The following is a 26,668-nucleotide window of genomic DNA, read 5'->3' as shown; positions in this document are numbered from 1 at the left end:
AGTTTTGTGTCTTTGTGCTTCAAATCGACTTCCCCAGGAGAGTGCTGATGAGTCAGTGTGTCTCAGAGGTGTCAGAGTTGCTGGAAGATCTTAATAACCCTATGGAAGATGCCAAGAGCCTTGTTTGGTCTGGCTTTTTGTTAAAGATATTTCTTACTTTGCAACTTCTGAACTTTACCACTTGCAGAGGTGCAATCTTGTAGAAGCTCCTGCTCTGAGTGCACTTGACATGTTCACACAAGCAGAGATGTGGAAAAGGACAGCTGATCCTAATATGAAAATGATAACTCTATAATGACACTAGTGTACAGACTCGTGGGTTTGGGTGCTGGAAGGTTCTTTGTAAAAGAGCGTTTGCTAGTGCTGGACTGACTCATGACTTGGTACTGTCTGAGCACAGAAGCACCACTGCTTTGTTTATGTATTGTTTCCATTTTTGTCTGACTTCCTTGAATTACTCTTACATACATAATTAAAGAGAACTCATGCCAGCTGATGACTTTCTTAATTTACAGAAGTACTTGACTTCCCGTTCCACTGCATGTGTACTTATTTTAGAGAGGAAAAAATGAATAGTAAAGGTGTTTATCTCGTTTAAAATGTCATTTTAAGTATGATAGAATAATTTTCTCATACCTTCTTTTGTCTCATCTTTTTGATAAGCAGTTTTGGGGTTTTTCTGCCTGCTTTTGCTTGCAGAGAAGAGGGACCCAGGACTTAAAACCTAATATGAATTTCTCTGAAACTCGAAGTAGCTCTAGTCAGATGTAGATATGAATGGGCAAGGTCTCTATGGTATTAACTCTTCCATTGTCATAAAGTATCGGTGTCCATGCCTTACATTTTTGAAACCTTTGTTTTATTTTTTCTTCCTGCAGGACGTTTCTCCTGGTGGGAGCTCCGAAAGCAAACACTACCCAGCATAACATTGTGGAAGGAGGCCAGGTGCTCAAATGTAACTGGAATTCCAACAGAAATTGCCAGCCGATTATATTTGACTCCACAGGTAATGTGCGGTTCACTGAGGCGGCAGATGGGATGTCTCTGCTCTAATCCCAGCCTGAGAGTGCGAAAGGGATTCTGATCCATGTGGGGTTTTCTGATGGTCGATGTGAATGCTGCCGTTTCGGGACTGGCAGCCAGTCAAGGCTTGGTTGTGGTTTGTTTTTTCCTTTCCTCTCTTGGAGAATTCTGTTGTCCTTGGTGGGTGCTGAAAGCTTGAGCAAGCATACGTTAGTCTTCTGTTGTTTTAACCTGTCTGCATTTCTCAGCAATCCCAAAATGTGTAGCAGCCTAATTCCCAATAAACCTCACAGGTTTTATTGCTTATTAAGAACATGGCAGAGAAGGAAAGGTACTTTTTCAGTAGTGGCAAAGGTGATGTATGCAGAAATATCCAGAAGTTTAATCTGGAACTGGGAGTACAAACTTCAAGCTGTGGAAAAAATACCTTTTGTTATTTTTCCCCTTGAATGTAGCTTCATCGTATTTGGGCCATTTGTGACAGTGGCACTCAAGGTGCCTCAGGACAGAGGCATTTCCGACCCATTCTGAAGTGCTCCAAAGCTGAGCGGCAGCAATGCTGACGTGAAGGATTTCATATGCACTGGTACACACAGTGATTTCCACAAGCTGTGGCAGATCATATGAGAACACACCGTGTGTGCTTTTCTGCCTGAGCCATTCTGTGTTGAATCCTGTTTTCCACAGCATGTTTCAGGCCAGTGCAAAAACCTTTCCATATCATGGGAGTGTATTAGCAAGATCCACACGGTAGGACAGAGGAAACACCTTTGACTTTATGGTGTCGTTGGTTATTATTCACTCTTGCCTCTGCTAGTGTTTTGACTTGGGAGGCTGCATCTGTGTAAGACAACAACAACTGGATTTAAATTTGTTATTTTATATACTTAGGCTTATTGTTAATGAGAAAACAGCTATGGGTTTTGTTTGTTTTGAGAATTCAGATGTCCCTAATAATCATCTGTAATATAACAACCAAAAAACTTCTGGTAGGGTAAGATGAGCCACCTGGATGTGTTCTAGATGTGTCTTCCAACAGGAATTACAGTGCCCTTATCTGCTTCTACTGCGAACAGTTACAATAGGCTTTTCTATGTGTCAGATAGAGTAAATGGATGTAGAGGCCACACAGCTTTGCAATGTGTCTGTGCATAAGATATTTGCTGCTGGGCAAACAAGCAGGGTTTTACTTGTAATTTGTCTTTAAGGGGCACATTAATTGCTTGAAATCTGACAGTGAAAATAGCGGATCATAATTGTCTAAGAGGATTTTTTCCAGGCATATTTTAACTCATTCCAGCTTTGTGGCAACGAAGGGGAATTAATGCATTTGTCAATTATTCTCTGGGTGAAAGGGGTCATTGTGTGCCAGAGAAATAAAATAATAAATACACTGAGACAAAATGAAAAGTCTTTTTCTTTGTGAGTAATACAATGCTTGGTGCCCTATGTTGTTATGACAATGTGTTACATCCAAACCAGTGTAAAACCCCACTCCTGCCTGCCCCTGCCTCTTTGGGTATTAATGACGGGTTAGGGAAGGCCTGGGATTCCCTTGGCAGGAAATAGGAAGCAGTTTTGACCTCTGATTTGTGGTGCTAACACAGAGGTGCTTTTTGTAGATGACTAAATGCAGCCTCTGCAAAAACACAGGTGCATCCATAGTTACAAATCTTATTAAACAACTGTTGAAGTAACTCCAGAGGTGTTGCTTAGCCCTGCACACAAGGCAGAGTTTCATCGTGGTCCCCCTCCCCCCAAGATTATTTAGCTGTTTTGTTAATTAAAAAGCAGCACAGATTCTGCATAATTAATGAATGGGTTTTTTAGCAGTTCTTTTCTAATTCTTTACAGCTGGTCAGAAATCTGACCTGTGAAAATAAGGAGAATGTTCCTACTTGCAGCTTGTCTCTGTTTACCAAACTCGCTGGATTTGCAAAGTTACCATTAATAGAAGGCTTGTCCCCATTTCTCCTCCTGCTTCCCCGTGCCAGAGCACACAGCGGGCAGATCTTGGGCCAGGCCAAGCCATACGTCTGGCAGGTAGTGCTGAGTGTGAGGAAGAGGCCATTTTTCTCTGCAATGAATAAAAGCAGTGAACGGAGGAAAGAGCAAGTTTGTTCTGACTATGTGAGGTTGTGTTTCTCTGCCAGTTTTATGGCTGCATCGCAAATCCATAGGAGAGCAGGGATTTACAGCAGGAAAGGTCTTTTTCTCTATCAGTTTATTACTTTTCCTTACTTAACATTCCTTGTTTTTAGTTGTTTTCCTCCAGCTTTATGGATCCTTTTCTCTTCCCCCTCTGTACAAAGGCCACCCTTGGCTCAGCTGCATGGCAGTAACTGTGCAGAATTGGGGTTTATTTTCTAACACCTGCTTTTGGCTCAAATACCGTGTTGGCACAGGAGAATGGTCATGTACACGGGTACAACCACAACAGCTCTTGGGTAGTCCAGGAGGAGAGGTTCTGGCTGCCGTATGTTAGCTTTCAGAGGTGAACTTCTACAAGCCCTTGCCTTGCACCTGACTTCTTTGTTCCTTGCTTTTGCCCTCACCTCTGGAGGTCACAGAGGAAAGCGAGAACTCACTGAGCACATAGTTCCCGGCAGCACCTGATTTATTTCTCTGTGCCTTCCTTCAGGAGGGGAGCTGGGCATCTAGCAGTAGGAGTCCCATCATGGAGCACACACAGCTCCTGGACTAAAGGTATACACATTTCCCTCCTCATGCCCTCCTCACCGGCCTGCGACATCAAAACCTCGTAAAGCACGTTACAATTTTTAAACTGCTAGCCAGAAGAAAATGTGCTTTAACCATTTGCTCCACAGTGTATTTTCTCATTTAAACCAGCTGTATATCTGTGATGAGGAAGGCAGGGGGTCTTCCCTTCTCCTGCATCTCCCAGGACAGTGGTTACACTCATGTGGAAACACACTGGCAAATATTCTCTGTGCGTGTGTGCGTTTCTGTGCATGTTATGCTAATTGCTTTTGACGTTCTGGTATACATGGTGGCTTTGGGAGGCACAATGTTTATATCACACATTAACACTTCCCAAATGTAAAGATGCCTCGCCGCGGGGCTGCTGAGCGCTGTAGCATTGACATCAGTTGGCTTTGATTTAACATAGTTGTGATGATGTGAAAACTGCATAACAAACATGTGTGATGGAAAATACCCTCGCATTCAGTGGTGTGCAGAGCTGTGCTGAATGTGCTTGTGTGCACATGGCCAGGAGGCCAGAGGGAATCTCTTAAAGGCTTGCAAGTGTCATCAGGCATGCATTTTTGGGCTGGTTTTCGCTCTTGGGAGCACATAAAAGTTAAAGGAACCAACCCCTAGAGCAAGCTTCCTCACGTGCAGGCTTTCCCCAAAACTGTTGCAAAGTGAAGCTGAGCTGTTAAAGGGTTATCCTGCAGATTGGAATAGGTCTGACTCAAAAGTGTAGGTAAGCACTGAGCTTGTTTTTGCCTTATTCCTGTTTACTTCGTTAATTCAGCAGCTCAGTGTGCCAGTGCCACAAAGCTGCGGTTGCTGGTATTTGCATTCTTGTGTATCTTGCCTTCTGGCTATGATTGCCCCAGCATTACCACAATTTCTGTTGAACTGTAGTGTAAAGTACTTGGGATTTGTTCTCCTCTGTCACAGTTGAGTTTCAGAGGTTCAGAATGCGTAGAAGGCTATATTTCTTCTGGACAGGCGCTGAGGGGGGACTGAATTTACATTCTCAATTCTTCAGAATTGTTGTAAACATGAACAATGACCTTTCTTTTGTGTGGTGCTTTACAAGTCATATCGAAATCACCAAAACCTACGAGTTACGGGTCAAAGTGGGTCAGTGTTTATCTTCTTTCTTGTCCCTTCTCTGCATTGGATAATTCTATGACTGACGATTCAATTTATTTTTTGGTTTAATGTGTAGCAACAGGGGGTGGTCTGAACCTTATACAGAAGGAAGAATCTGGGAAGGCCAATGGTAAAAACGCTCCTGCAGCTTCTCAAACCCTAGTACTGCTGCTCCTGCAAGTCTGACTGGAGAGGTGGTTCCTCTCCTAGAAAGCATAACAATGTTTAGGGAGCAGTTGGCTCCATCGCCAGCTGCACGGCAGCTTGTTCCAGGAAAAACATATTTCTTGTGGGTAAGCTGTGAAAGGAATGCACTTAATATAGCAGGGCATTTTGTGTTTCTGATCAGTTTGGAGACTGACATCCAAACCCATTCATTTTAGACACATCTCCTTCCCTTTTTCTCCTTCTGCAGCCTTTGCGTCTAAGCTTGTACAGATAACACCAAATATTACTGAAAGCATTTCCTTAATCCTGCTCAGGGCAAAGACTCTTGGAAAGTTAAAGATCTTTCTGCGAGTTGTATTTATTTTGTGTAGTTGTCCATTTCTTGTGCATAGAATTAGACGTGTTTTCTGTGCAAGAGGAGGATCAAAAGCTTCTTGAGCCAGACGAAACAGTGAGGAGGAGGAGAGTGGTCATATATGCTTTTTAGGAAAATCGGCAACTCATCATCATGTTTTTATTCAGTGACTGTATTTTACAGTTTGACATACACGAACAGCAGGGCAGGTGCACTTAGCTAATCGGCTGACACGTAGAGAAATACCTCCGTTGTTCGGCCATGGAATTGTAGAGAGCAGGATGGCTCTGGATTTTCATTCTGGCAAACAAACAACAAATTCTTCAGGGACCCATGTAAGCAGTTGGAGTTAATTAGGCTGTACACATGTCATCAATATGAACAAATTAACATAAACCAAATGAGTTTCCTATGCGCTGCTTTTCCAAAAGAAAACAATCTTTGTAATTATTCATATTATTTTACTTTTTCGTCTTTGGGGTCCCAGCTCTTCATCAGACAAGAACAATAAGAAGCCTTTCATTATGCCTCCGTGGCTATTTCTAGAAATGCAACAGAACGGGTTTGTGATGATCAAGTTTCTCTTGCAGTTTGTTAATGAAAGGTTTGAGAATGGTACCTTCTCTGGTACAGGGTGCTTGAAAGCGCAGCCTTTCGTGTCAGCATCACAGTATAGTACTGAGTCTCTTTCAAGAGCTGCTGCCTTTAGAATAATCTGATGAAATGCAAACAGCTCTACAAACTGTTACAAAAGGAAATACACTCACAACAACTTTGAACTTGTATGCTAACGAACTGCAGGTTTCTTGTGCAGAATTCGGTTTCAGCACAGAAGGGTCTGCTTGCTCAGACTGTGCATTGTTTTGCGCTGCTGAGACGCATCCTCTAATAGATCGACACGCTGCTGAGCTGTTGTTCCTCATTTTGGTCCAAGCCTTCCCTGCTGCTTGCATTCTCTGTATCAGATCTCAAAATTCAAGACTGGGCAAACTTCCCAAAGCTGCTGAAAAACTAAGAGCATCTCAGCTCTGTGTTGTGTGTTCTCACTGCTGTGGAAAAATAATTCAGCATAGCCTCTAACTGTATCAAGCTTTATTACTTTGACAGTTGTACTGTCCCTCCTCTCCCCCCTTCCCATGTGTTTTGATGCACCAGCATTTTTGGAGAAATGGCTTGTTCTTACATATTTGTGGATGAAATTATTTTAAGACTGGTTATTTTGATCTGTGCTAAAAGAGGGGAAAGAAGCTTTTGAGAAGGAAAATATTTATAAAAACTGTCCTAATTCCTTGTTGCTTTTCGACATTTTTTTTTCTCTATCCCCAAGTGGGTGATTCTAAACAATAAAAGTCTTTGTTTGGAAGCCTAAAGCACCAGTTTGGCATGGCTGTATCTCTCTGTGACCTATTTAGTTTGACGTGGGTATTTGAGCTGCCTTGTGCAGCTCCGTGCTGTCGCACTGCACAGCGTAGGATCTGCTGGTGCTAGGAAGCTGTGACTGGAGAGGGGTGTCAGGAGTTTATACTTGCCTTTGGGAGACTTTGGTCACTTGTACAAATGAGCCAGTCAGTTGTTCATAACTCGATCTGTTCCACTTACGGAATAAGGAGATGGTTAAGGAAGTGTGAGATAGCTCTGTATTTTGTGAAAACGGCATGCTTTAACCAAGTACTGTTTCATTTTTAGCTGATTGTTTTATTGGTGTTAGGATGCAATCTGCATAGAGATTTCAGTCTTGAAGACTGTTGTTTTAGTCAACAACAAAGCAATGATTGTGTGAAGACCGTTCATTTATTTGTAGTAACAGGGGTTGATTTTCATCTCGCTCAGTCTGTCACTCCATCAGTCCCACTCATGTTTGGCTGTTGTATCGGGTGTGCTGGTACAACTGCAGTCTGAGTTGGACTCTGGGTGCTGCTCTGAACATCAGAGGGGCCGGCAGAATGCATAAAGCCTCCTCCACACATTGGTATAGCTGACAGCGGAGAAACTGCCATGCTTTTGTGATGAGGTGGGCTCGTGCAGGAGTACTGTTGGCTCTGTCTGGACAGCTGAATCACAATGGTGTGACTAGTCGGGTAAAAAAAGTGTCTTACGTAGACAAAAGGATCAGATGCTTCTGTTCCAGTGCTGCCCTGGGGAAGAAGCAGGACTGGTACCTCCGAAGAGGGGAAGGAAGCAGTGGGAAGCTCTGTCTCCCCAAGTCATTAACAAACACTGTTTTGTTAATGCAAAACAGGGCTGCTGCACCACCATCGGCCTCACGGCGTGGGGAGTTCCCGGTGCAGGTAAGCCCATCCTCACTTGCCCCCATCTCATTAAGGTTGAAATGGATGGTAACTAGTGCTGTACCACTGAATGTTCTCGTGTGATGAAAACAGTGCTCTTGTGTGTCTTATACAATTGTCTTTCTCTTAATTAGCTTCATGTTCCCTTTACCTGAGGGGGCAACATCATCCACTTTGAATTGGCACAGTTAGAGAGGTTTATTTTAATGGCAAATCTGTGAGTTAGGCGACTATTCACAACTCATTAAGTATTCTGATGTGTTGACACCAAACCTCAGCATTTCGCTGCCTCTTGGCAGAGGTTATCCCCGTGAAGCCCAGCACTCAGGATCGGGACAGATGTTCAGCTGAGCTTTCTCATCACCATACGCAAATGGGTGGGCATGAGTTACAACTCCATCTGCTTACTGAGCTGAAATCGCTTTGTAGGAACACCGTTGTTTCTGTGAATGATAATGTTTACACTGGAAAAAGAAGGCGCCAACTAACCAAAGCTGACAGCCAAAAAAATTCCAACACTGAAAGAACTCTATATCTAATTATTATCATTTGGAAAATGGCTTAGACATTTCCCCTCCCCCCTTTTCTGCTATTTCTGGCTAGCATCCCTTCACATAAGTTTCCATTCCAGAATCTCAGAATGCTTTTGGTTGGAAAAGACCTTTAAGATCATCTAGTCCAGACATCTATCCAGCCCTGCTAAATCCACCACTAGACCATGTCCCCAAGTACATCTACTCATCTTTTAACCACCTCCCTGAGCAGCCTATTACAGTGCTTGACCACCCTTTCAGTAAAGAAATTCCTCCAAATATCCAACCTAAATGTCCCCTGATAATTGGTAAATGAAACTCGTAGAATCATAAATTCTATGTAACACAGTGTAATATAGAAGTGACAGTGTTCCATTAGTCCGGCAGCAGCACACCTAGGTAACGGACTTTTGAAGCACCTTTGTGCCTGCCCCAGCAACTTTGTCACCCTACCTGTAAAGCACTTAATGAGACAGCGTGGTTGGTGTGGCACGTCAGCCCCTTCTCCCTGACGAGAGTGGTGTCAGATCATCATGTGATGTCTGCCATGATGAGAAGGAACAAATGAAAAACCACAACATGAGCTTCCTTGAGGATACACACTGGTACCCCGTGGTCATGACCCATCACGTAGGAGTCTTTGCAGCAGCTGTATTTCAGTCTGGTAGAGCATTGTGTGAAACCCTGAGTTTTTTCTGGTCAGAACACAGTTTGTATTGCCTAGAGGTATTGTTTGGCATCCCTGTTGAAAATGTACATCCCTGGTGTAAAGATGTTTCTGAGGTAATTCTTGAGACACTCAAAATTGAAAATAATTGAGAAGTACATCTATGGCAGTAAGGTGGACATAAAAATGTTGGTCTGGCTTGATAGATCCGTGCATGTTTAAATCCTCCCTGTTTTATAGCTTGCTTTATTTGAGGTCAGTACCGGTTCTAAAGGGTATGGGAAAGGGTTTGGGGGGTTTTGTAATCACCACTGAAAAGTTATGATAAAATAATAAAGGGTCTTTATTTATAGTTAAACTCAGAAATGCTGAAGCATCTCCCTATGAGAAAATTACTTTTTAGCTAAAACACTTTATTTAGTTCTGCTTTGCGTTGGTGAAAAGGCAGTTTCAGTGTTCCTCGTGCTTGTTTTCCCCAGCCAGGAACAGAAACTCAAGTGGTTTTTCACTGAAAGCAAGGAGATTTCTGATGACAGGGTGTTTTCCTGATTTCCTCCTAAAATTAGTTTCTGCTCTGGACGTGAGGGAAGGGCTTGTGATCTCTTTACACAGGGCTCTCCTGGGGACAGTTCAGAACAGGGGTGGGTAAATAAAGGTTACTTCTCTTGTCTAATAGGGAGTTAACATTTAATTTGAAAAGTCTGTGTTTCCAATCTACATGCCTTCTACTTGGCCAGAGTTTTGTGACTTGGTGCGCTTCCCTGTGTTACAGCCAGTCTCACACTGAACAGCAGCCACTCTCCCCTCAGTTTTAGGGAACCTAACGAGGCTTTGAATGCAGGAAAAGCTCCCTGTGTGGCACCTCGGAGCAGGTGCTGGTTTATGAGCATCTGCACTGACATTACACAGTTTGGATAACAAGGCTGTAAAATTTCTTTGCAATAGTAGTGTATTATAAATAAAGAAAATTTATTAAGCTAAGTTGCCAAATGGAACACATTTTACTCTGTGGTGCTTTCTTTTTAATGCATAAGGATTCCTAATTTGTTATTTAGGCTTTCAGAAATAGGGATGCTGACTTCTGAAGTCATGACACATGGAACACAGACTCCGAATCGTGTTCATTTGCTTTTTGAATTGAGGAGTTTAGTTTTTTATATGCAAGCTCCTATCTCTTCAAGTCTAGATGTTTGCCTATTAAAATAAAATGGAAGAGAGGTTTCCAGTATTATCCTCAACTTAGAGCTGAGTCAAGGCTTTTTCCAGTACTGCAGAAAAAACAATTTTGTCCCCTCAAGACGGAAGGAGAGAGAAGTTTTTGTCGCTGCCCCACTGGACATGGATTGTTCCTTGGATGGGGGTAGCGCCGGTAGCTTAGGAATGCCAAGGGAAAAGGCAGAGAAGGCCTGTGTGGGCAGCATGTGCCGGTTAAACCACTGGTTCCCTTCTCCAGCTCAACCAACAGAAAGTAAAATGCCTTCTTAAAATTTGGATTGCTTTATACTGTCTCAGCTGGTGCATTCAGCTGCTCCTTGAAGGAACTGATTTCCTTAACATCTGTGATAAAATCAGATTGCTGATTATGCCGAATGGCCTTTCCTAGTGTTGCGACACCACCGTTCCCTCTGCATGCTGCCTTGTTTTAAACTTCAATGGGAACTTAATATCCTAGACACTTCTAGCACAATAGGATTTTGCTTTATGCTCTAAAACAGTGACACTGCCTCTCTTTTTAGTCGTAGAGACATAGCACTGTATAAACAACAGGAGAGAGGTGTAAAATGCCATGCTCTAACTATTCCCCAGTTTGGTATTGTTTAAAGCCTTGCTTGGCAAGTAAAGCAGAGAGATTTCTTTGTACTCGAGAGCTGCTGGACAGATGGTAGAAGCCAGGTCTGTCTTTCTAGGCTGCATAACCCTGGGTGCGGTTACAAGCAGAACAAACCAATTTTGAGTTGCTGATGCTGCCAAAAAGGCTACAGTTCCCAGCCCTATGTGCCTGTCTTCTCCGCAGGTCAGCACCACTCCCCTCCCCAGGTACGCAGCTGGGCTGGTCGCTGATCCAATGGAGGATTTTTTTTGGTAGGGGTTCGTTCTGAGGTGGTTCATGTTATGACTATGTGAGCAAAGGGCAGTAGTGCCAACACTGAGGCAAGCAGCAAGAACACATGGACAGGAGCACATGGGAGCTGCTGCTCCTTCTGGTGGCAGCTGCCTCTGAAATGAACCCAGCCATGCCACTGCCTCCTTGGAGCAGAATTGTCCTCGGGTGCATTTTTGTGAATTAAAGTCAAGGAATGGAAAAGATGGTGATAAAACAGCCTGATCTGTTTGTGGTTTTCTGTACCAGGAGAAGGTGGCACACAGGTCTCGCAGCTGTGTTTCTGCAAGGCTAATGGTGCAGATGTTCAGGTGTCTGTAAATGAGTGCAGATGTGCGAACCATTGGCCATCTGTGTTGGAAGGAACCGGGCTTCTAATTACCTTTGAAATTAGAAAAAACAGTTTCCTTTGCTGCTGTGTGCTGGGCGTTGATTTTTATGTAGTTTTAATCCAAAGAGCAAAAGCAGTGCAGATCCTTGCTTGTTTTGGCTGACTCTGCAGATGAGAATCATTTTTGTTATCCATTTAATGGGATTTTTCTAATGGTTTCTTGAGACAAAGCATTCTTTTCAAGGTGTGAGAGAAGCAGGGAGTTTTTGATTCAGGTGCTGCCAGGTCTCTGACTCACAGCCGGGTTGGGTCTGGGGTTCCCCACATTCCAGGAAAGGACACATGGCTGTGACTTCATTAACTCCTCCAGCGTTAGCCACTGTAAACCGGTGAGGTAGCTGACTGCTTAAAAAGAGAGTATTGCATCCATCTTCTCGTGGCGTAGTTCCCATTGCTGTTCCAGTGACAGTACGTAAGAAACAGTAAGCGATTTGAAGACTTTTAAGACTTGCACAATTAGCACTCGTTGAGTTGCTTTTGCCAGCCTTCATCACGGAGCAGTTAACACACACACACACACACACACACACACACCAGGGCAAGTTATCCCTTACTTAAGTTGCTGTTCTGAAGACGAATTGGCTAACATGTTAGTGGTAGCTCGCTGCCGCTGCACGCTGCACTGATGCTCAGAATAGAGGTGTCAGCACTTGGCAGAGGAATAGAGGAATTTCTGTCCCGATTCTAGCCAAGGGCAAAAGTCGCGTAGTCTAACCAGGGCAGCATTTCTTCTCAAAGCGTTAGTCCTTCGCTTGGTTGTGACAGTGATTCTTGAGCAGGGCCGTCATCCAACTTGAGAGTCAAATATCTTGAGTATGAGGTATTTACTGTGTTGCTGTAGTAGATTCTGTAAGCATTGTGCTCTTTCTGGAAATTGGGGTTGTAGAAATGCTTCATAGGTAAAAATAGCTGTGTTTGGCCCTAGGTGTAAAAATAAATAAACAATAAATCTTTTTAAAAACTTATTTCCATGGGAGCAGGATATCCTCCACCGTTGCTGTTCTCTGCTTCTTTCTGTACACATCAGAATAAACGACTTTGGCTTTTCTTATTGTCACTGTACAGTTCCCTGTGGAATTACACTGCCTTTTCATTTTCTTTGCAGGGAACAGAGATTTTGCTCCTGATGATCCGTTGGAATTTAAGTCTCATCAGTGGTTTGGAGCCTCTGTGAGATCCAAAAATGATAAAATTCTGGTAGGTTTTTGATGTCGTTGAGATGCCTCAGAACTGTGATATTGTAGTGGGGAAAAAAGTGGAGAGATCTGGATAACTCGGAATGTAAATAGAACTGCACTGATTAGCATGACTTGTCTTTTTCAGAACTTATCAGCTCACCTTCCCTTAACTCTTCAGGAAAGGCTGTAGCTTTGTTGGCTGCTTTGGAGGAAAGCAGCAAAATGACTTGGCCAAAGTCAGAATGTGTTATAAATTCTTGAGGAACTCCTTATACCCGTTGCTTTGGAAAATATTATTTCTAAGATTCTTGCAATAAATCATCTATTTCTAAAAATCTGGACTGGTGCTACTCCTGCCCCAGCACAGATGGTGTAAATCTCCACTGTTAACACAGGGTACAACTGCCACTGTTTTTTCTAGTTACTGTTCTGTAGAAAATTGGCGTTCCACTGCGTTATTCTGTTCCCCCAGCTGAAGAGGAGTTTGTTTCCTCACTGCTGTGTGTTCCTCTGTAGGCCTGTGCCCCGTTGTACCACTGGAGAACAGAAATGAAACAAGAGCGAGAGCCAGTAGGAACCTGTTACCTGCTTGCCGGATCAAAATCTGTGGAGTATGCACCCTGCAGGTCGAGTAAGTGCAGAGCCTTTGTGTTGCTTTTGTGCGTTATTCTGTGCACGCATTTGCAGTGAGGTGTTGTGCAGGTATTTTCCCCTTCCAGGTAGGGTCTCGTAGCCTTAGAAAAACACCTAAGCGAGGTCCTGAGACTCCTCCAGCTGGCGCTCAGGGTGCGGACCTCACTTTCTCAGCTGCAGGGCAGAGGAAAATTTTGTGTCCAAGTATTGTTGGAATTGAGGTTTTCAATTTTTGAACGGATCACTTCTGCAGTAACTGCTTGAGCAAAATTCTGTAGTAAGTGCTTTCTCAAAGACCAACTCTAGAATTTTCTGAAGCCTAATTATTCAAGTAATTTATAGAGAAAGCTCATTTTACATAACAAGGTTTTACACAAGTAGGTTCTGATTTCCATGTATGCACGTGTATGTAGTGATGCATTGTTTCAATTACATATATTGCTGAATGTTTTGAGTCTTGTTTTCTAAGACCTTTGCATCCGTATCCTGTAGTTGAGTTGGTAGATATTCAGATGCTTATAACCTTTTTCTGAATAAAGATTGCAAATATTTTCCTCAAAAATTTTAGATAATTAAATACAAAGGAATATGGAGTTGCTATTTACTTTGACTGTGTTGGGCTACAACATATGTTAATGTGATATATACATTAGGCCAGCCTTAAAGTTGATGCAGTGTTTGTTTGTGGGTGTGATTAAAGGGAAAATGCTGATCTAGGAGCGAAAAATGCCAGGGTTCAAGTTCAGGAGTGCAGTTACTTAGGATGATGCATTGGAAAGTATCCACAGAATCACCTGATCAAGCACTGGTAATATTTATTTTATTTGTTTTTCTCTTTTTCTTTTCTACTAATTCTTTTTTGTAGCCACTATCGATGCAGATGGACAGGGGTTTTGTCAAGGTGGATTTAGTATCGACTTTACAAAGGTATGTGGTTCTTTCTCAGTTGCTATGAGTCAGCAGACAGCCATGAGCTGACCAGAACCCTGATACAGACGCATACAGGCACAGCTATTACAGACTAAAGGCCAGTTACCCTTCCTGGGGACAGAGGGAACCATAACCAAACATGTCCTTGTAAAGAAACAAAAAAACCTTCAAACCGCTCTGGTGTTGTAAGCCTGTTTCTCCTTACATCTTCACAAGCAGCACACTCTCGCCTTCTGTAGGAGTCATGTCCTAAACAAATAATGTGCTTGTCCAGACCCCTGCCATAAACCCTTGCTGCAGCCAGTAGTGCAGTGAGAGAAGCTGTAGTGGTTGGTGTTTGAGCCCCTTTTTCTGAAGGGATCAGTGTGCAGCTTGTGTCACTTCTTCAGGAAGAGTAACTTTCTCTGCAGACCCCGTTAAAACCAGCCTTGGGTTCTAATGCGCAAGCCTTGCAGAGCAGGCAGGCCTGGGTACAAGGTACCACCAAATCTCTGACCTGGATTTTTCCAAGTGATGAATATGGAAGTTTTTAAGATTAAAACCAGAATAAGCGGCTTAATTAGGCAGCGAAGCCTGTTGGCCAATGCAGCACTTGGGGAGCAAACTCCCAGTACTGGGGCAGCTCATGTGGTTAAAACTTCATGAAATGGTTTGTGGATTGTGGTTATACCAGAGAATAGTGAGGGGAGTTCAGTCACAGCCTTGCTGTGTTAAACTCTTCTACAGGTAAGTTGCAGAAAGTGGCAGGGGCAGAAGATTAAACTAGTTGTGTGTACTGAACTAAAACCAGGTTATGATTGCCTCGTAGCGATCTTAAATGTTTCTCCTAATTGTATTTCTGTTGTCTTAGCTTTACATGGATAGAGGGGTCTGTTACCATAAAAGCAGAATTCTGGCAGGAGTTTTAAGTGGGTGAAACAGAGAAGCAGGTCACTGAAGGCGTAGTGTCTGTTAACAACAGGAGCCGTTGTTAATAAATCATTTATTTAAAAAATAAAACGTATTGGGGTCAGTCAAGCTGCAGTGATATGCGTGCATGGGTTTGCTTCCATGAACACAGAATGTGTTCTTTAGTCTGTACATGTGCTTAATGTGCTTTTTCTTTTCTATTTCTTTTTCTTGTTGGTTTTGGGTTTTTTATTGTTCCCCTCACCCTGTGGTTTTTGTTTATTTGTTTTGTTTTGTTTTGTTTTTTTTCCCCTCGAAGGGAGACAGAGTGCTACTGGGAGGACCTGGAAGTTTTTACTGGCAAGGTGAGATACATCATTTAAGTCACAGAGAAGTCAATGTCTTTGATTTTTCTCTTTATCCTCTTAGTCATTTGTACCCATACTCCTCCAGCCATTGTCAAAGTCTTCATCCGTAAGAAAACCAGCAGAACAAATTTTTCTTCATCTTTCAAAGCATTTCCTGAATAATCAAGGCAAACGCAGCTTAAAGCTGAAATAGTAATGGCATAGATGTGTCTCTTGCCTTTTAAATAACTCTGATCCTATTAAGGGCGTTTTCCCAGGAATGTGGAATTTGTTTCTACCAACAGGACAAGTTTCCTTGATGGTGCTGCTAGAATCAAGCCACAGCTGGCAAACTCCATTACCTGATGTTTCATGTGAATACCGATGTTTATGGAAGGTTTTCTGTGTCGCACCAGCCTTCGTATCGATGCAGCAGCACTGGCAGCTTGTTTCCAGTCCTGTGCTTGTAACTGAGCACAGTGGATTGATTGAAACTAAGACACAGATGCAGTATAATATAGATTATATTTGTGTATTCATTTGATTGCTTTTAGGCAAAAGTGACAGCTCTTCTGCCAAAACAACCTATTCTTTTCTACTACTACTAAATAATAGTCTCAGCTCTGAATAGAAGACAATGGTATACTTGTGAAAAGTAGAGTTTTAACCCTCAATTTTTTATTCCACGTTCTGGGATGCTGGCGAAGTGGTTTTCCCTGTACTCCATAAGTGTATGGATATGTATGGGAAGTGAGTGCTTTTCTGAAAAAAAATGGGTTTGTGATTGACAGTTTATTGAACTCAAGGAAAGCATGTAGTGCAGTCCCCACCTTGTGGCTGGTGGAGTGAAACAGCGCAGCCGTCTGCTCATCCTGGTGGCTCCTTGTCCGCCGTGTTCACTCTCACGTGATGGCACACAGATCAGGAACGACTCGGTTCTGCAATGCCATAAGCACATGCTTACTGTTCCCTAACTGAGCAGTCCTGGTTACATCCTGCCCTACACGGAGGAGCAGCTTCTGTTTCCAGCAAGAGCTCTCTTTGTCTTCTTTTTATTAAACATGTATACATCTTTACTGAAGTAGGATCCAAATTTTCTCTTACATCCTGCGTAGCGCTGCTGCTGGCTGTTTCCTGGTCAGCCTTGTGGAACAGCACGCATCTTGTAAATGAGCCCTCTTGCTTGTTGAATGATTGCACTCGCATTTTTCTGTGGTTTCGAGCTGTTTTCTTTCTCTTTAGGACAACTTATTTCTGATCGAGTGACAGAGATTGTGGCTAAATATGACTCCAAGGTCTACAGTACCAAGTACGATGACCAGTTAGCAACCAAGCCTGCCAGTGCTGCTTTTGATGACAGCTACTTGGGTGAGTAGTTTGAAAAGGAAGAAGACCCTGCTGCACTTGAAACACTCCCTTGTGCTAGTCATATTTAGGTCTATATAGCACTATTAGTAGTTTAGCCTTTGACAGGTAGCAAAAGAGCTGCACACCCAAAAATGTAGTAAGTTATGTGTGGCAAAAGCTTAGTTGTCTTGCCGTAGGCTTGATTCAAAAATAAATGGACATATTTCCATGAATTTGTGCTCTGTGATTCAGGCTGAATATGGGAATGGCCAGGGTGTGATTTTTTACCTGACCAGTTAGTCAAGTCCCTATTTTTTTAGAAAAGCTGCTATTTCTGAATAATTTACCAAAACAGAATAAACATGTGAAAGAATCGTATTTGGGAGGAAAACTATTGAAGAGTCCCTTAGAGGAGTTGGAAGTTAGCATTTAGCTTCATCTATGTCTCTCTGGATTCAGGAAAAAGCAAGGATAGAGCAGGACATTTCCTAGGGTGATAATTTTAACATCTTTGTCTTCTGATCTCACATTCATGATAATGATGAACTCCAGTATACTCGTGTAGCTTTCATAGTCTAAGCTGCTTAGAGGCAATGTTTATTCTATTGCATTTTAAGATAAAGTGTAAGGACTGCGCAGAGAGATCTATAAAAGGCATAAAGAGAGATAAAAGGTTTAATAAGGCTTTCAAAGTGATTTACTGATTTTGTCTGTTGATCAGGTTATTCAGTGGCTGTGGGAGACTTCAATGGGGACGGCATAGAAGGTAGGACCCTCACTTCAGTAAAAAAGTAGTGTTAATGTGCTGGGCAAGTCTTTAAATAAATGGTATAGAACAAATGATACGGCACACAGGAAGATGTGTAAAGCACTAGGAATGAGTTCCTTGTTCAGTCAAGGCCATTTCACTTTGGGACTGGAACATCACCTGAGTATCTTGCTTTGTGTTTCAGACTTTGTATCGGGAGTCCCAAGAGCAGCGAGAACGCTGGGCATGGTAAGGAACTTGAAATATTAAATTTTGCAATAAATAAATAAGAGGAGCTTTGTGGGTATGCTGTAATGTGTATTTCTTCATGTGCAGGTGTCTATTTACAATGGGAAAAACATGTCTTCCATGTACAACTTCACCGGAGAACAGGTATGGAGCTTTATTCGGCATGGTGGGTGACCAGGAGGCTCTTCCCATAGAAGGATGATATTTCCAGACAGGATTCCCAGCACTAGAACATATACTTTCTGTGTGTCATTAGCTTATGTGTCGAACAAAAGTTTTATTTAGTCTTTAGAAATCCTAAAAATATGTATTCTGTGAGTTCCTATATGATATTAATAGTTAGAAATCTTATTCAAATGAAGGAAACGCTGCTAGTTTGGGAACTTGGAACAAAGGCTGAGTCATGAAAAGGGGAATGGGAAAGTAACTGATCAGTTTGTAGCAGAAAAAGGAAAATATAAGGAGAAAGGAGACAAAAAGTCTTGTGGTATGTATCATCATCCTCTGCCATCTTTTATGTGTTGTGTGTTTAGATCACTACACCCACGAGTCTGGTTTGAATTGTTTTGCAGATGGCTGCCTATTTTGGGTATTCGGTGGCTGCCACAGACATCAACGGGGACAAGTAAGTGTGCTCTTCTTGCATCCAGCTTCTTTCTGGAAAGAAAAAAAAAAGCAGCTTTTATGGAAGTGTCTTTCCTACAGTGTAGATGTCTGCCTTCATTTCTGGTTTAACGTGTGTCTGCACAACACACTTTCTCACTAGTGCTCAACATTTGTTTTAACAAGCATAGATTTGGGTTTGTGTTTATTTACATAAATAGACGTGTATATTCACATGCTTTGAATGCATTAAATTCTGGTGTATTTGTGTTTACTTTTTCAGTAAATATTTGCAGGTGCAATTTGAAGATGGGTAGCTTTCATCTTTGTCTAGACTTCAGTGCGAGTTAGTCTGCTAATGGATGCTTAAGAGAAGGGAACTACATTTTTGTGCTGTTTCTGAAGAACCTTGTCCTTCTTTGGTCCAGTTATACAGATTTGTTTATTGGAGCCCCTCTTTTTATGGATCGAGGTTCTGATGGGAAGCTTCAAGAGGTCGGCCAAGTTTCCATTTGCCTCCAGAGAGCCTCCGGAGGGTTTCAGATCACAAAGCTGAATGGCTTCGAGATATTTGCACGATTCAGCAGTTGTATTGCACCGCTGGGGGATCTGGATCAGGATGGCTTCAATGGTAGGAAATGACTTATTGGTGGGTGTTTTCGGTTCGTAGATAAAATCTGGAGAGCACACACGCATTAGGCATTCCAACCATGGCTGAATGTCGGACACCAAGGTCTAGACTCCTTTCGATGCTTGTATGCTACTCCCAGGAATGCTAACAGGAGTTACATGTATGCATCGAGCAGAGACTATACCATTTAACCTACAGCATGGATTTTTTTTAGCCGTTGCGCTGATAAGTTTATTACTTTCTAAGAGATAAGTACGGTGGAGTCTTTGATGAAATATCTGACTCTCCAGAGTGGCTTGCTAGGACATAGTCAATATAAATTTCCTGTTTCCATAGCTTAAAGCCAGTGTTCCTCTCCAGAAAGACAATAATGACTGAAAAGACGACTTTGTTTCAGAGCGCTGGTTAAAAATGTTCCGATAGAAGAGATTTTCCTGAGGAAAGTCTAATTTATTTTTATTTGAAAATGGAAAAGTCTGGTGAAAACACCCTATGGCAACTCAGCTGCACCAAGAGCTGGATGTCCTGGGCAAGAGAAACGAGTCCAATAAAACCAGAGCTGTGGACTCCTAAACCCCTTGCCAGTTCCTCTTGTTACTTTAGCTTAGCGGTGGAGTGCAATCAAACAGACAGGAATTGCGTAGTTTTGGGATGGAGACTTCCAGGAGCCCCTGGGACAACACTTTGTTTTGCAAGTCAGACTCCAGGTTTTCCTTAAGAGTGGCAGGAATCTGAGTTCCATGAAAAAAGCTTGGTTTTCATTTTTTTTCTATTCTGCTTGCAAGCCAAGTGTTTTCTGAAAGATCAGAAACAACACTAGGCTAATATTTCAAACTTCCAGCTATCTCCAATTTCCTTATATTGGAAAACCCTCTAAGAAATGCAGGAGAGGCAGAACATAGTATAATTTGTTCCAGCAACTTATCCACTAAGTGATATTGGGGGGAAACATGACTTATCCATCAATGGATAGAACTTGATTTTTAGGCCAGTCATAATTATTCTTTTTGTAATGTACCAGTCTGAAAAAGATAAAGCTCAAAATATTTTCTGCTATTGCTTTTGATGAGGTTCAATGTGTAGGTTTTAATTGCTAAAAGTATGCAAAATTAGTGTGAAGGTGCAATAGTACTGCAGCTCTTTACAGAAGACTTGGGGAAGGTTACAGCTGATAGCTCAAAATCTGATCTCTATGACATACGCTGTAGGTGAGAAAATCACAGCAAAAGCTTCTTCCTTTTAATTATTTTGCCATTATTTGGTCTGTTTTTTTAGTTTTTTTTCTTCCCTGCTCTGTTTCATTTTGGAAGCGTTAATTAAAAAGCTTTCCGTCACGGTGTGGTCCAAGATTGGAATTTCTACTGTTCTCATAAAACTTGTAAAGATGAGTCAGAAAAACCAAATGGTGAACTTTTGAGTTCTTGTTCTTTTCATGAGACTTCCTCAAATTTAAGGAAAGAGGAGGGAATAGTGTGATTACTCTGCATAGTGTTTAGTATTTAAACATTTTCACGTTTGATCTTTGAGCCGACTGAAAATGTTGAATTTAGATTACGTGTACACTTCTAAGTCTTTCCCTGCAGATACTGCAATTAGCATTCTCTGTATTACTTGTTATTAGTAACTGATAATGAGCATTTTCAAATTTATTAAGCTGTAAGAGAGAGCATAATTGCAGTAACTGAAAGTTCTCCATAAAACACACTGCCAAGCCATGATGAAGATAGACCGGAATTTGATATTTACCATTGTTTTGGGCTGATTTAAATTTTCCACAGTTATTAAAACGCCACACCCTTCAGAGGATCAGGAGTGCATTAATGAAACGGGCAGATAGTCCCGCCTAGCTTGGTAATTCGGTGCCAACAGTGACTAATTCTGGATGACGAGTACTCTCAAAAGCATCTCAGATGCATATGATCTGGCCGTAAGTCAGTTACTGAAATGCAGAAGTGTTTGCAGAATAATTCCATTCCCTGCCCCCTCCAAGTCCATGAGAGATGTTCTTGTTAGACATTTATACTTGCTAAAACAGCGAGCATCCAATTAAAAACAAAAGACTGTTTATGAGCGTTGTAAAGGGCAGCTGCATTTCCTTCCTGCTGACACACACTGGAAGTGCAGTATCAGAAATTGATGGGTGTAAGCACAAATATTTTCTCCTGTCTGCATCTGGAGGTGCTGACGGCTGTTTGTTTGGTTTCCAGACATTGCAGTTGCTGCACCGTATGGTGGAGAGGACAAGAGAGGAGTCGTCTACATCTACAATGGAAGAGCAGATGGTTTGAACGCAGTCCCCTCTCAAGTTCTTGAAGGGCAGTGGGCCGCTCGTACGATGCCTCCCAGCTTTGGGTACTCTCTGAAAGGAGCCACGGATGTGGACAAAAATGGATACCCAGGTCCTCTGCTCTGAACGTCACTTTGGAATAACTTCATAGTAGCCCTGCTGTGACTAACAGCATGTTTTAAAAGCTAAATAGTAATGAGTAATACTTCTCCTTTCCTCCTAGACTTGATAGTGGGAGCCTTTGGTGTTGACACGGCTGTTTTGTACAGGTGGGTGTCCCTCAGTGCTTCTCCAGGGAAGCCTGAAATTCTACAGTTCCCCCTTCCAAACTGCTGGAGGTTAGAACAGGCTGTACTGCTGTTTTCTCTGAGTGATCTGTAGTCTACTGTCTGTTATTTATCTTTCTCAATAGGCTATAGCTAAGGGGAAAATTGAAATAAACTGTCTTCAAGGCTTTTCTGCATGACGGATTTTCTCAATTCTGACACAGACAGGGTGCTGTTAGCTAGTGCACTGCAGCCCCAATATTCTCATCCAAACTTGCTCATTTGGGGAAAGCACCTAATTTGTTTGTGCTGAAATAGGTAGGGTCTCAACGCAGTTGTCCATGTTCTGACTCTGACATTAATAAAGGGCATAGAAAAGCTTTCTATTTTTCCCTAATCCAAATGAATATTTGTTATCCTTGCAGTTTCACTAACTGTTGTCTATGTGTATAGGTATGTTTCACGGTTTGATGGGGAGGGCATTGTCTAACTTGGTGGAGAATGCTGTTCAAAGGATGTTTTCTTTACAGGGCTAGACCAGTTATTAGAGTAAATGCGGCCCTGGAAGTGAATCCAACCATTCTAAACCCAGAAAACAAAGCCTGTTCACTCGGAGATGTAAAAGTTTCTTGGTAATCAGGGGATCTTTGGTTTCCTTTTGGGGAGGAGGAGAACCACTTGGATTTTGTTTTCATAAGTGTTTAGTTTTGAAAGGATTGGGGAATCTATAACCTGTCAGTAAACAGCAATGCAAAGCTTTATAGTCTCGATTCATGTAGGAACAGCCACCAGTGAGGCAGTGTTTAGTCCTGAAATGAAACGTGGCTCATTTTATTTTTAAAGCTAGAAGGGACTGTCACGCTGATTTGATAGGGAAGTTAGCACGAGAAGGGAAGAGTGTGTTTGGATAATAGTAGTCCAAGAACAAGAACCAAAACGAGTTTGCAGAGCAGATCATTTCCCAAGTGCTTTCATATGCCTGCTCTATTTTTCACCTAAAAAGTAAGTTAGTGGGTGAAAACACCACAACAGCCACCTGGTCAGGAGTCAGCCTAGCATCTGTTAAAGACGGTATTGGTCCTCCTGCTACCATCAAAGAGTTCTTATTTTATATTGCCTGTTCATAAAAATGTGCATTTGATTGCATTTTTAACTAGCAGCTTCTAATAGTAACAAATGTTAGATGAAAATGAGAGAAAAATTGTGTGAAATTAACCTTCTCTTTTCCTTCAAAACAGCTTCAAAGTGAAGTTCTGCTTAAAAGCGGATGGCAAAGGAAAACTCCCTGCTTCACTCAGTAAGTTCTGCTAGTTTAAAAATGAACAAGTCTTTTCACATTGTTAGCAGACGTGAGCGCTGGTTGTTGTTGTCTCTTGTCACTGAAGCCTCGGTTGGCCGCCCCGTGCAGCACATCCTGCCGGGTCAGGAGCTGTGCACGTCTGCCTTCAGCAGGGTTTGTGCTGAGATTGTGTTGAGCCAGTGGGATTGAGCAGCACTTGGGACTGGAAGCATATGTTTAACCGCCTGGTGGAATTTTAAATTTCATTATATATCTAATATGTGAAGTAATTGGATTAGCAGTACAGTGAAATAATTACGTGCAGTATTGCTTTAAATTTTTTGGGAGGATTAACTTTTGTTGTTGCAGCTCTATGTGTCAGTACTTTTACCTGTTTTCAGCAAAAGCAAAGTCTAATTTAGGACAAGAACAGTGCTTGTCAGTTGCTGTGTTGAGAACTACTGGAGGAACAGATTTTGTATTGAAAGAGCTGAAAATTTTAAAAGTTCCAAGCACTGAATTTTCATTATAGCTGAAATCAGCTTTCAGATCCATTTTTTTATGTGAATCTGCACTGTGTCTAAATGTCCCTAACCTACATGCTTTGGATTGGTCAGATTTCCAAGTGGAGCTGCTGCTGGATAAACTGAAGCAGAAAGGAGCTATCAGGAGAGCTCTCTTTCTCCACAGCAAACAGCCGAGCCACTCGAAGAACATGACTATTACAAAGGGGGGCAAAATGAATTGTGAAGAACTTGATGCCTTTTTGAGGGTAAGGAGCCATTTACGGTTTAGGCAAGTCATTTTTGGTGCATCATCTGTTGCAAGTTCCTTGTGTAAAGTGTTAAAATAAAAAAAAAAAAAAAAAAAGAAAAAAGAACTTGTAGAGAAACTTTGTGCCAATGGAGAGATCTAAAGCTACTGAACTCATCTGTCTGTCTGGGGTTATCGCGCTCTCAGGGGAGGAACAGTTGTGACTAAGGTCCTGGTCACTAAATGGGCTGGAAATCAAACCTGAATTTTGTAACGGGCTTCTTGGATGAGTCATCTAGGCACAAAGTCAGTTATCATTCACAAGAAGCAGGAAAGTCCATAAGCAGAGGTTGCGCTTCTGCTTTTGAGGTAAAAGAATAAAGAAAAATATGGATCTGCAGCTAAAAGCAGAGATGGGCAAAGAGCAGAAAAGACAGAAGGCTGAAATATTAAGTTTACTTCTTCTGTCTTTTTGTTCCTCACAAACTTGGACAAATGCTAACAATAAGTGTAGCACAGCAGAAGAAATGCAGAAATAGGGGAAAACGCATGAAAGTGTAGCTGTGTAAGTTAGATGCAACTTGAATTTGTCCTCTGTATTTATAAATCAAACATGAACAACACTCTCCTCTTCAAAACGCCCTCATAGAAACACTAGTAATCATAAAACTAGTTTTATGAAACGCCCTCATAGAAACACAGAGGGCAGGCATTGCCTTTCTTGGACTGGCCTTTTGAGTGGGATATATATGGAAATAAGCATTCCAGATCTCACGGCTAGTAACGCTCTAACATTCTGATGTTCGATGTTCTCAAAGTAATGACACACGACCTATATGAAATTATGTTAAATTGGATGCAAACCCAGTGGAAAACTCTTAAGGAAAGGAGGTCTCAGTAGGTTTCTGCCCATGGAAGATTGCTTCTGCAGTAGGGACCTGCCGTTCAAGGTTCAGTAGTTCCCATTAGTCCCAGAAATGAGAATAATGAAGCAGAGTTTACGTTGATGAGATCTGTGGCTAATATAAAGCTTAGACATGGTTTGTAAGGGCCCTGAAAGGCAGAACCAGCGTTTGATAACCAGGATGATTTGAAGCGAACAGTATGAAAGTCAGCGAATGCATGGGCGAAGTAGTAATGTTAGGAAGGAAACAATCACAAATCCCAAAATGAATATTGGTGGGGATCTTAGAATTATGTCTAGACGGGAAGAGTAGAATTGTTTAGCGCTGTACGCTTCTCATCGTTCCAGTTCTATGACTTTACATTGTAAAACAGGGATGTTACTACTCAAATTGTCCATTTACAGTGCAGGTTTTCTGACAGGAGATTTTCTACCTTGAAAAGAGCTCAGAATTTGTACTGTTGTTTTGGCTTACTCCTTCACGAGTACTACAACATGAACAGCAAATAAAATCCTGCTCAGTATTGCTGGGGGGGTGAGGGCTTGTTGCCTATCAAGACTTTTGAAGGAGATTTTGTTGTTGCTATTTTTTTCCTTGCATGTTTTAATTGAGGTTCAAATCTTTGGTTTCCACAGGATGAGTCCGAATTTAGAGACAAGCTAACTCCCATTACTATTTTCATGGAATACCGTCTGGATTACAAAACAGCTGTGGATGCAACTGGATTGCACCCCATCCTCAACCAGTTCACTCCTGCTAACATGAGCAGACAGGTACGCTTCTGGCACAGTCTGCGGTGAGAGAACTCAGCACATCCTGTTGGCTTTCAGTACTTGCTCAATACTTGTGTCTGTCTTGGCACTTCTGAACAGTTAAGACACCAAAATATAGATGTAGGCTTTAGTTTCTGAATTATGGAAATGTTAATGGCTATTGTATGTCTGTCTGCTCTTTTTTCTTTCTCTTTCTGTCAGACTTCTTCTTTTGACATGTTGTTCCTTAGTGCAGGACTTCCTTTTCACACACGCTAGTTAACAGTTCTCTAGAGAAAAGCCATTAGAGAAGAATTGAAGGTGTTCATCCTGAAGGGCCGGAGCGTTTCATGCATTGCTCCTGCTATGCTGCCTTATGTTTTTTGTTTCTCCTTGTAGTTTTCTTAAGGTAATAAACATTGGTTTTCTGTTTCTGCCCCTTTTTTTTTTTTCCACACTTGTTTGTGAAGAGAATGTTGGAGATGCAACTCGAGATGAACAGATTATTCAAAGTATGGAAAGAGGATAAAGATTTATAGATACCAGGCCTAGAACTGCAGTGTGGCAGGATTAGGCACATTGACCCCCAGCTAAAAACTCAGTTATTCTCTTCTCAGACTAATGAGATGAAGAAAGCTCATAACCAGCTATTAAGACATCTTTTTATTTGATGGTGAAACAGTATTATTGGAACGTTTGTTAAAATACATGCAGGAATTATTTAAACAGCATGCATTTGATTTTTGCATAGGCACATATTCTGCTGGACTGTGGTGAAGATAACATCTGCAAACCAAAGCTGGAGGTCTCTGTGGAAAGGTAAATACATGAGAAAAATATTACAGGGAAAAGTAACTTCCCTACTTGAATTCTAAACTGCAAGAGCTTGTAATACTTCTTTTAAAAGGATGTATTTGTTATAAATGTACGCTTGTACCTCTGCTAAGCAGGCGCATAACTCAGAGTGTACAGTGGTTCAGCAGTTTGTAACCATTCTTTGTTAAAATAAGATGACAGTGGTTCCATGGTTTACTGTAAACGTTATAAAAAAGATTCTTACTAAACAGCATGTAATATTTGCTCCACTTCTGTGATTTGTGGATGTGGTTTTGTTTTAAACGTAGAGTTCTCCTTATACCCTGAAGGCAGAGGTGCTGCCTCTAGATTTCTCTGCAATTTCAGAGCCTCGTTTCCGCGAGTTCAACCAGTTTAATACACTCTAAAACCTGAATACGGAGCTCATTTTTACGCTTGCTTTTTGTAGTGATCAGAAGCAGATCTACATCGGTGATGACAACCCCTTGACACTAATTGTCAGTGCTCAGAACCAAGGGGAAGGAGCCTATGAAGCAGAACTCTTTGTCATCGTTCCTCCTCAAGCAGATTTCATTGGTGTTGTTCGTAACAACGAGGTAAAATTCCAACGACGTTTCTCCTTTGGGTAGTCGTGTTTTGGGTGCTGCAGGAGAGCATCTGTCAGGGGTGGGATTTGTGCTTCAG

At 41.9% G+C, this 26,668-nt stretch overlaps 1 protein-coding gene across 1 annotated transcript in view; it reads left to right on the top strand.

The window, feature by feature from the left end:
• ITGAV (integrin subunit alpha V) overlaps window positions 1-26,668 on the top strand; it is a 42,116-nt gene that overhangs the window by 3,132 nt on the left and 12,316 nt on the right. The window contains exons 2-20 of the mRNA XM_054070072.1: window positions 879-1,006; window positions 12,478-12,569; window positions 13,067-13,181; window positions 14,049-14,110; window positions 15,321-15,366; window positions 16,591-16,716; window positions 17,417-17,461; window positions 17,649-17,692; window positions 17,780-17,836; window positions 18,265-18,317; window positions 18,724-18,926; window positions 21,134-21,325; window positions 21,437-21,482; window positions 22,010-22,111; window positions 22,718-22,776; window positions 23,376-23,530; window positions 25,052-25,189; window positions 25,920-25,987; window positions 26,433-26,580. Of these exons, the coding sequence (XP_053926047.1) occupies window positions 879-1,006; window positions 12,478-12,569; window positions 13,067-13,181; window positions 14,049-14,110; window positions 15,321-15,366; window positions 16,591-16,716; window positions 17,417-17,461; window positions 17,649-17,692; window positions 17,780-17,836; window positions 18,265-18,317; window positions 18,724-18,926; window positions 21,134-21,325; window positions 21,437-21,482; window positions 22,010-22,111; window positions 22,718-22,776; window positions 23,376-23,530; window positions 25,052-25,189; window positions 25,920-25,987; window positions 26,433-26,580 (1,879 nt within the window). The remainder of the gene's footprint in view (window positions 1-878; window positions 1,007-12,477; window positions 12,570-13,066; window positions 13,182-14,048; window positions 14,111-15,320; window positions 15,367-16,590; window positions 16,717-17,416; window positions 17,462-17,648; window positions 17,693-17,779; window positions 17,837-18,264; window positions 18,318-18,723; window positions 18,927-21,133; window positions 21,326-21,436; window positions 21,483-22,009; window positions 22,112-22,717; window positions 22,777-23,375; window positions 23,531-25,051; window positions 25,190-25,919; window positions 25,988-26,432; window positions 26,581-26,668) is intronic.

This window comes from Cuculus canorus, chromosome 6 (genome assembly GCF_017976375.1).
Source record: "Cuculus canorus isolate bCucCan1 chromosome 6, bCucCan1.pri, whole genome shotgun sequence".
Lineage (NCBI taxonomy): Eukaryota > Metazoa > Chordata > Aves > Cuculiformes > Cuculidae > Cuculus > Cuculus canorus.
The sequence above is the reverse complement of the archived record's forward strand: the minus strand, read 5'-3'. Positions and strand labels throughout refer to the sequence as shown.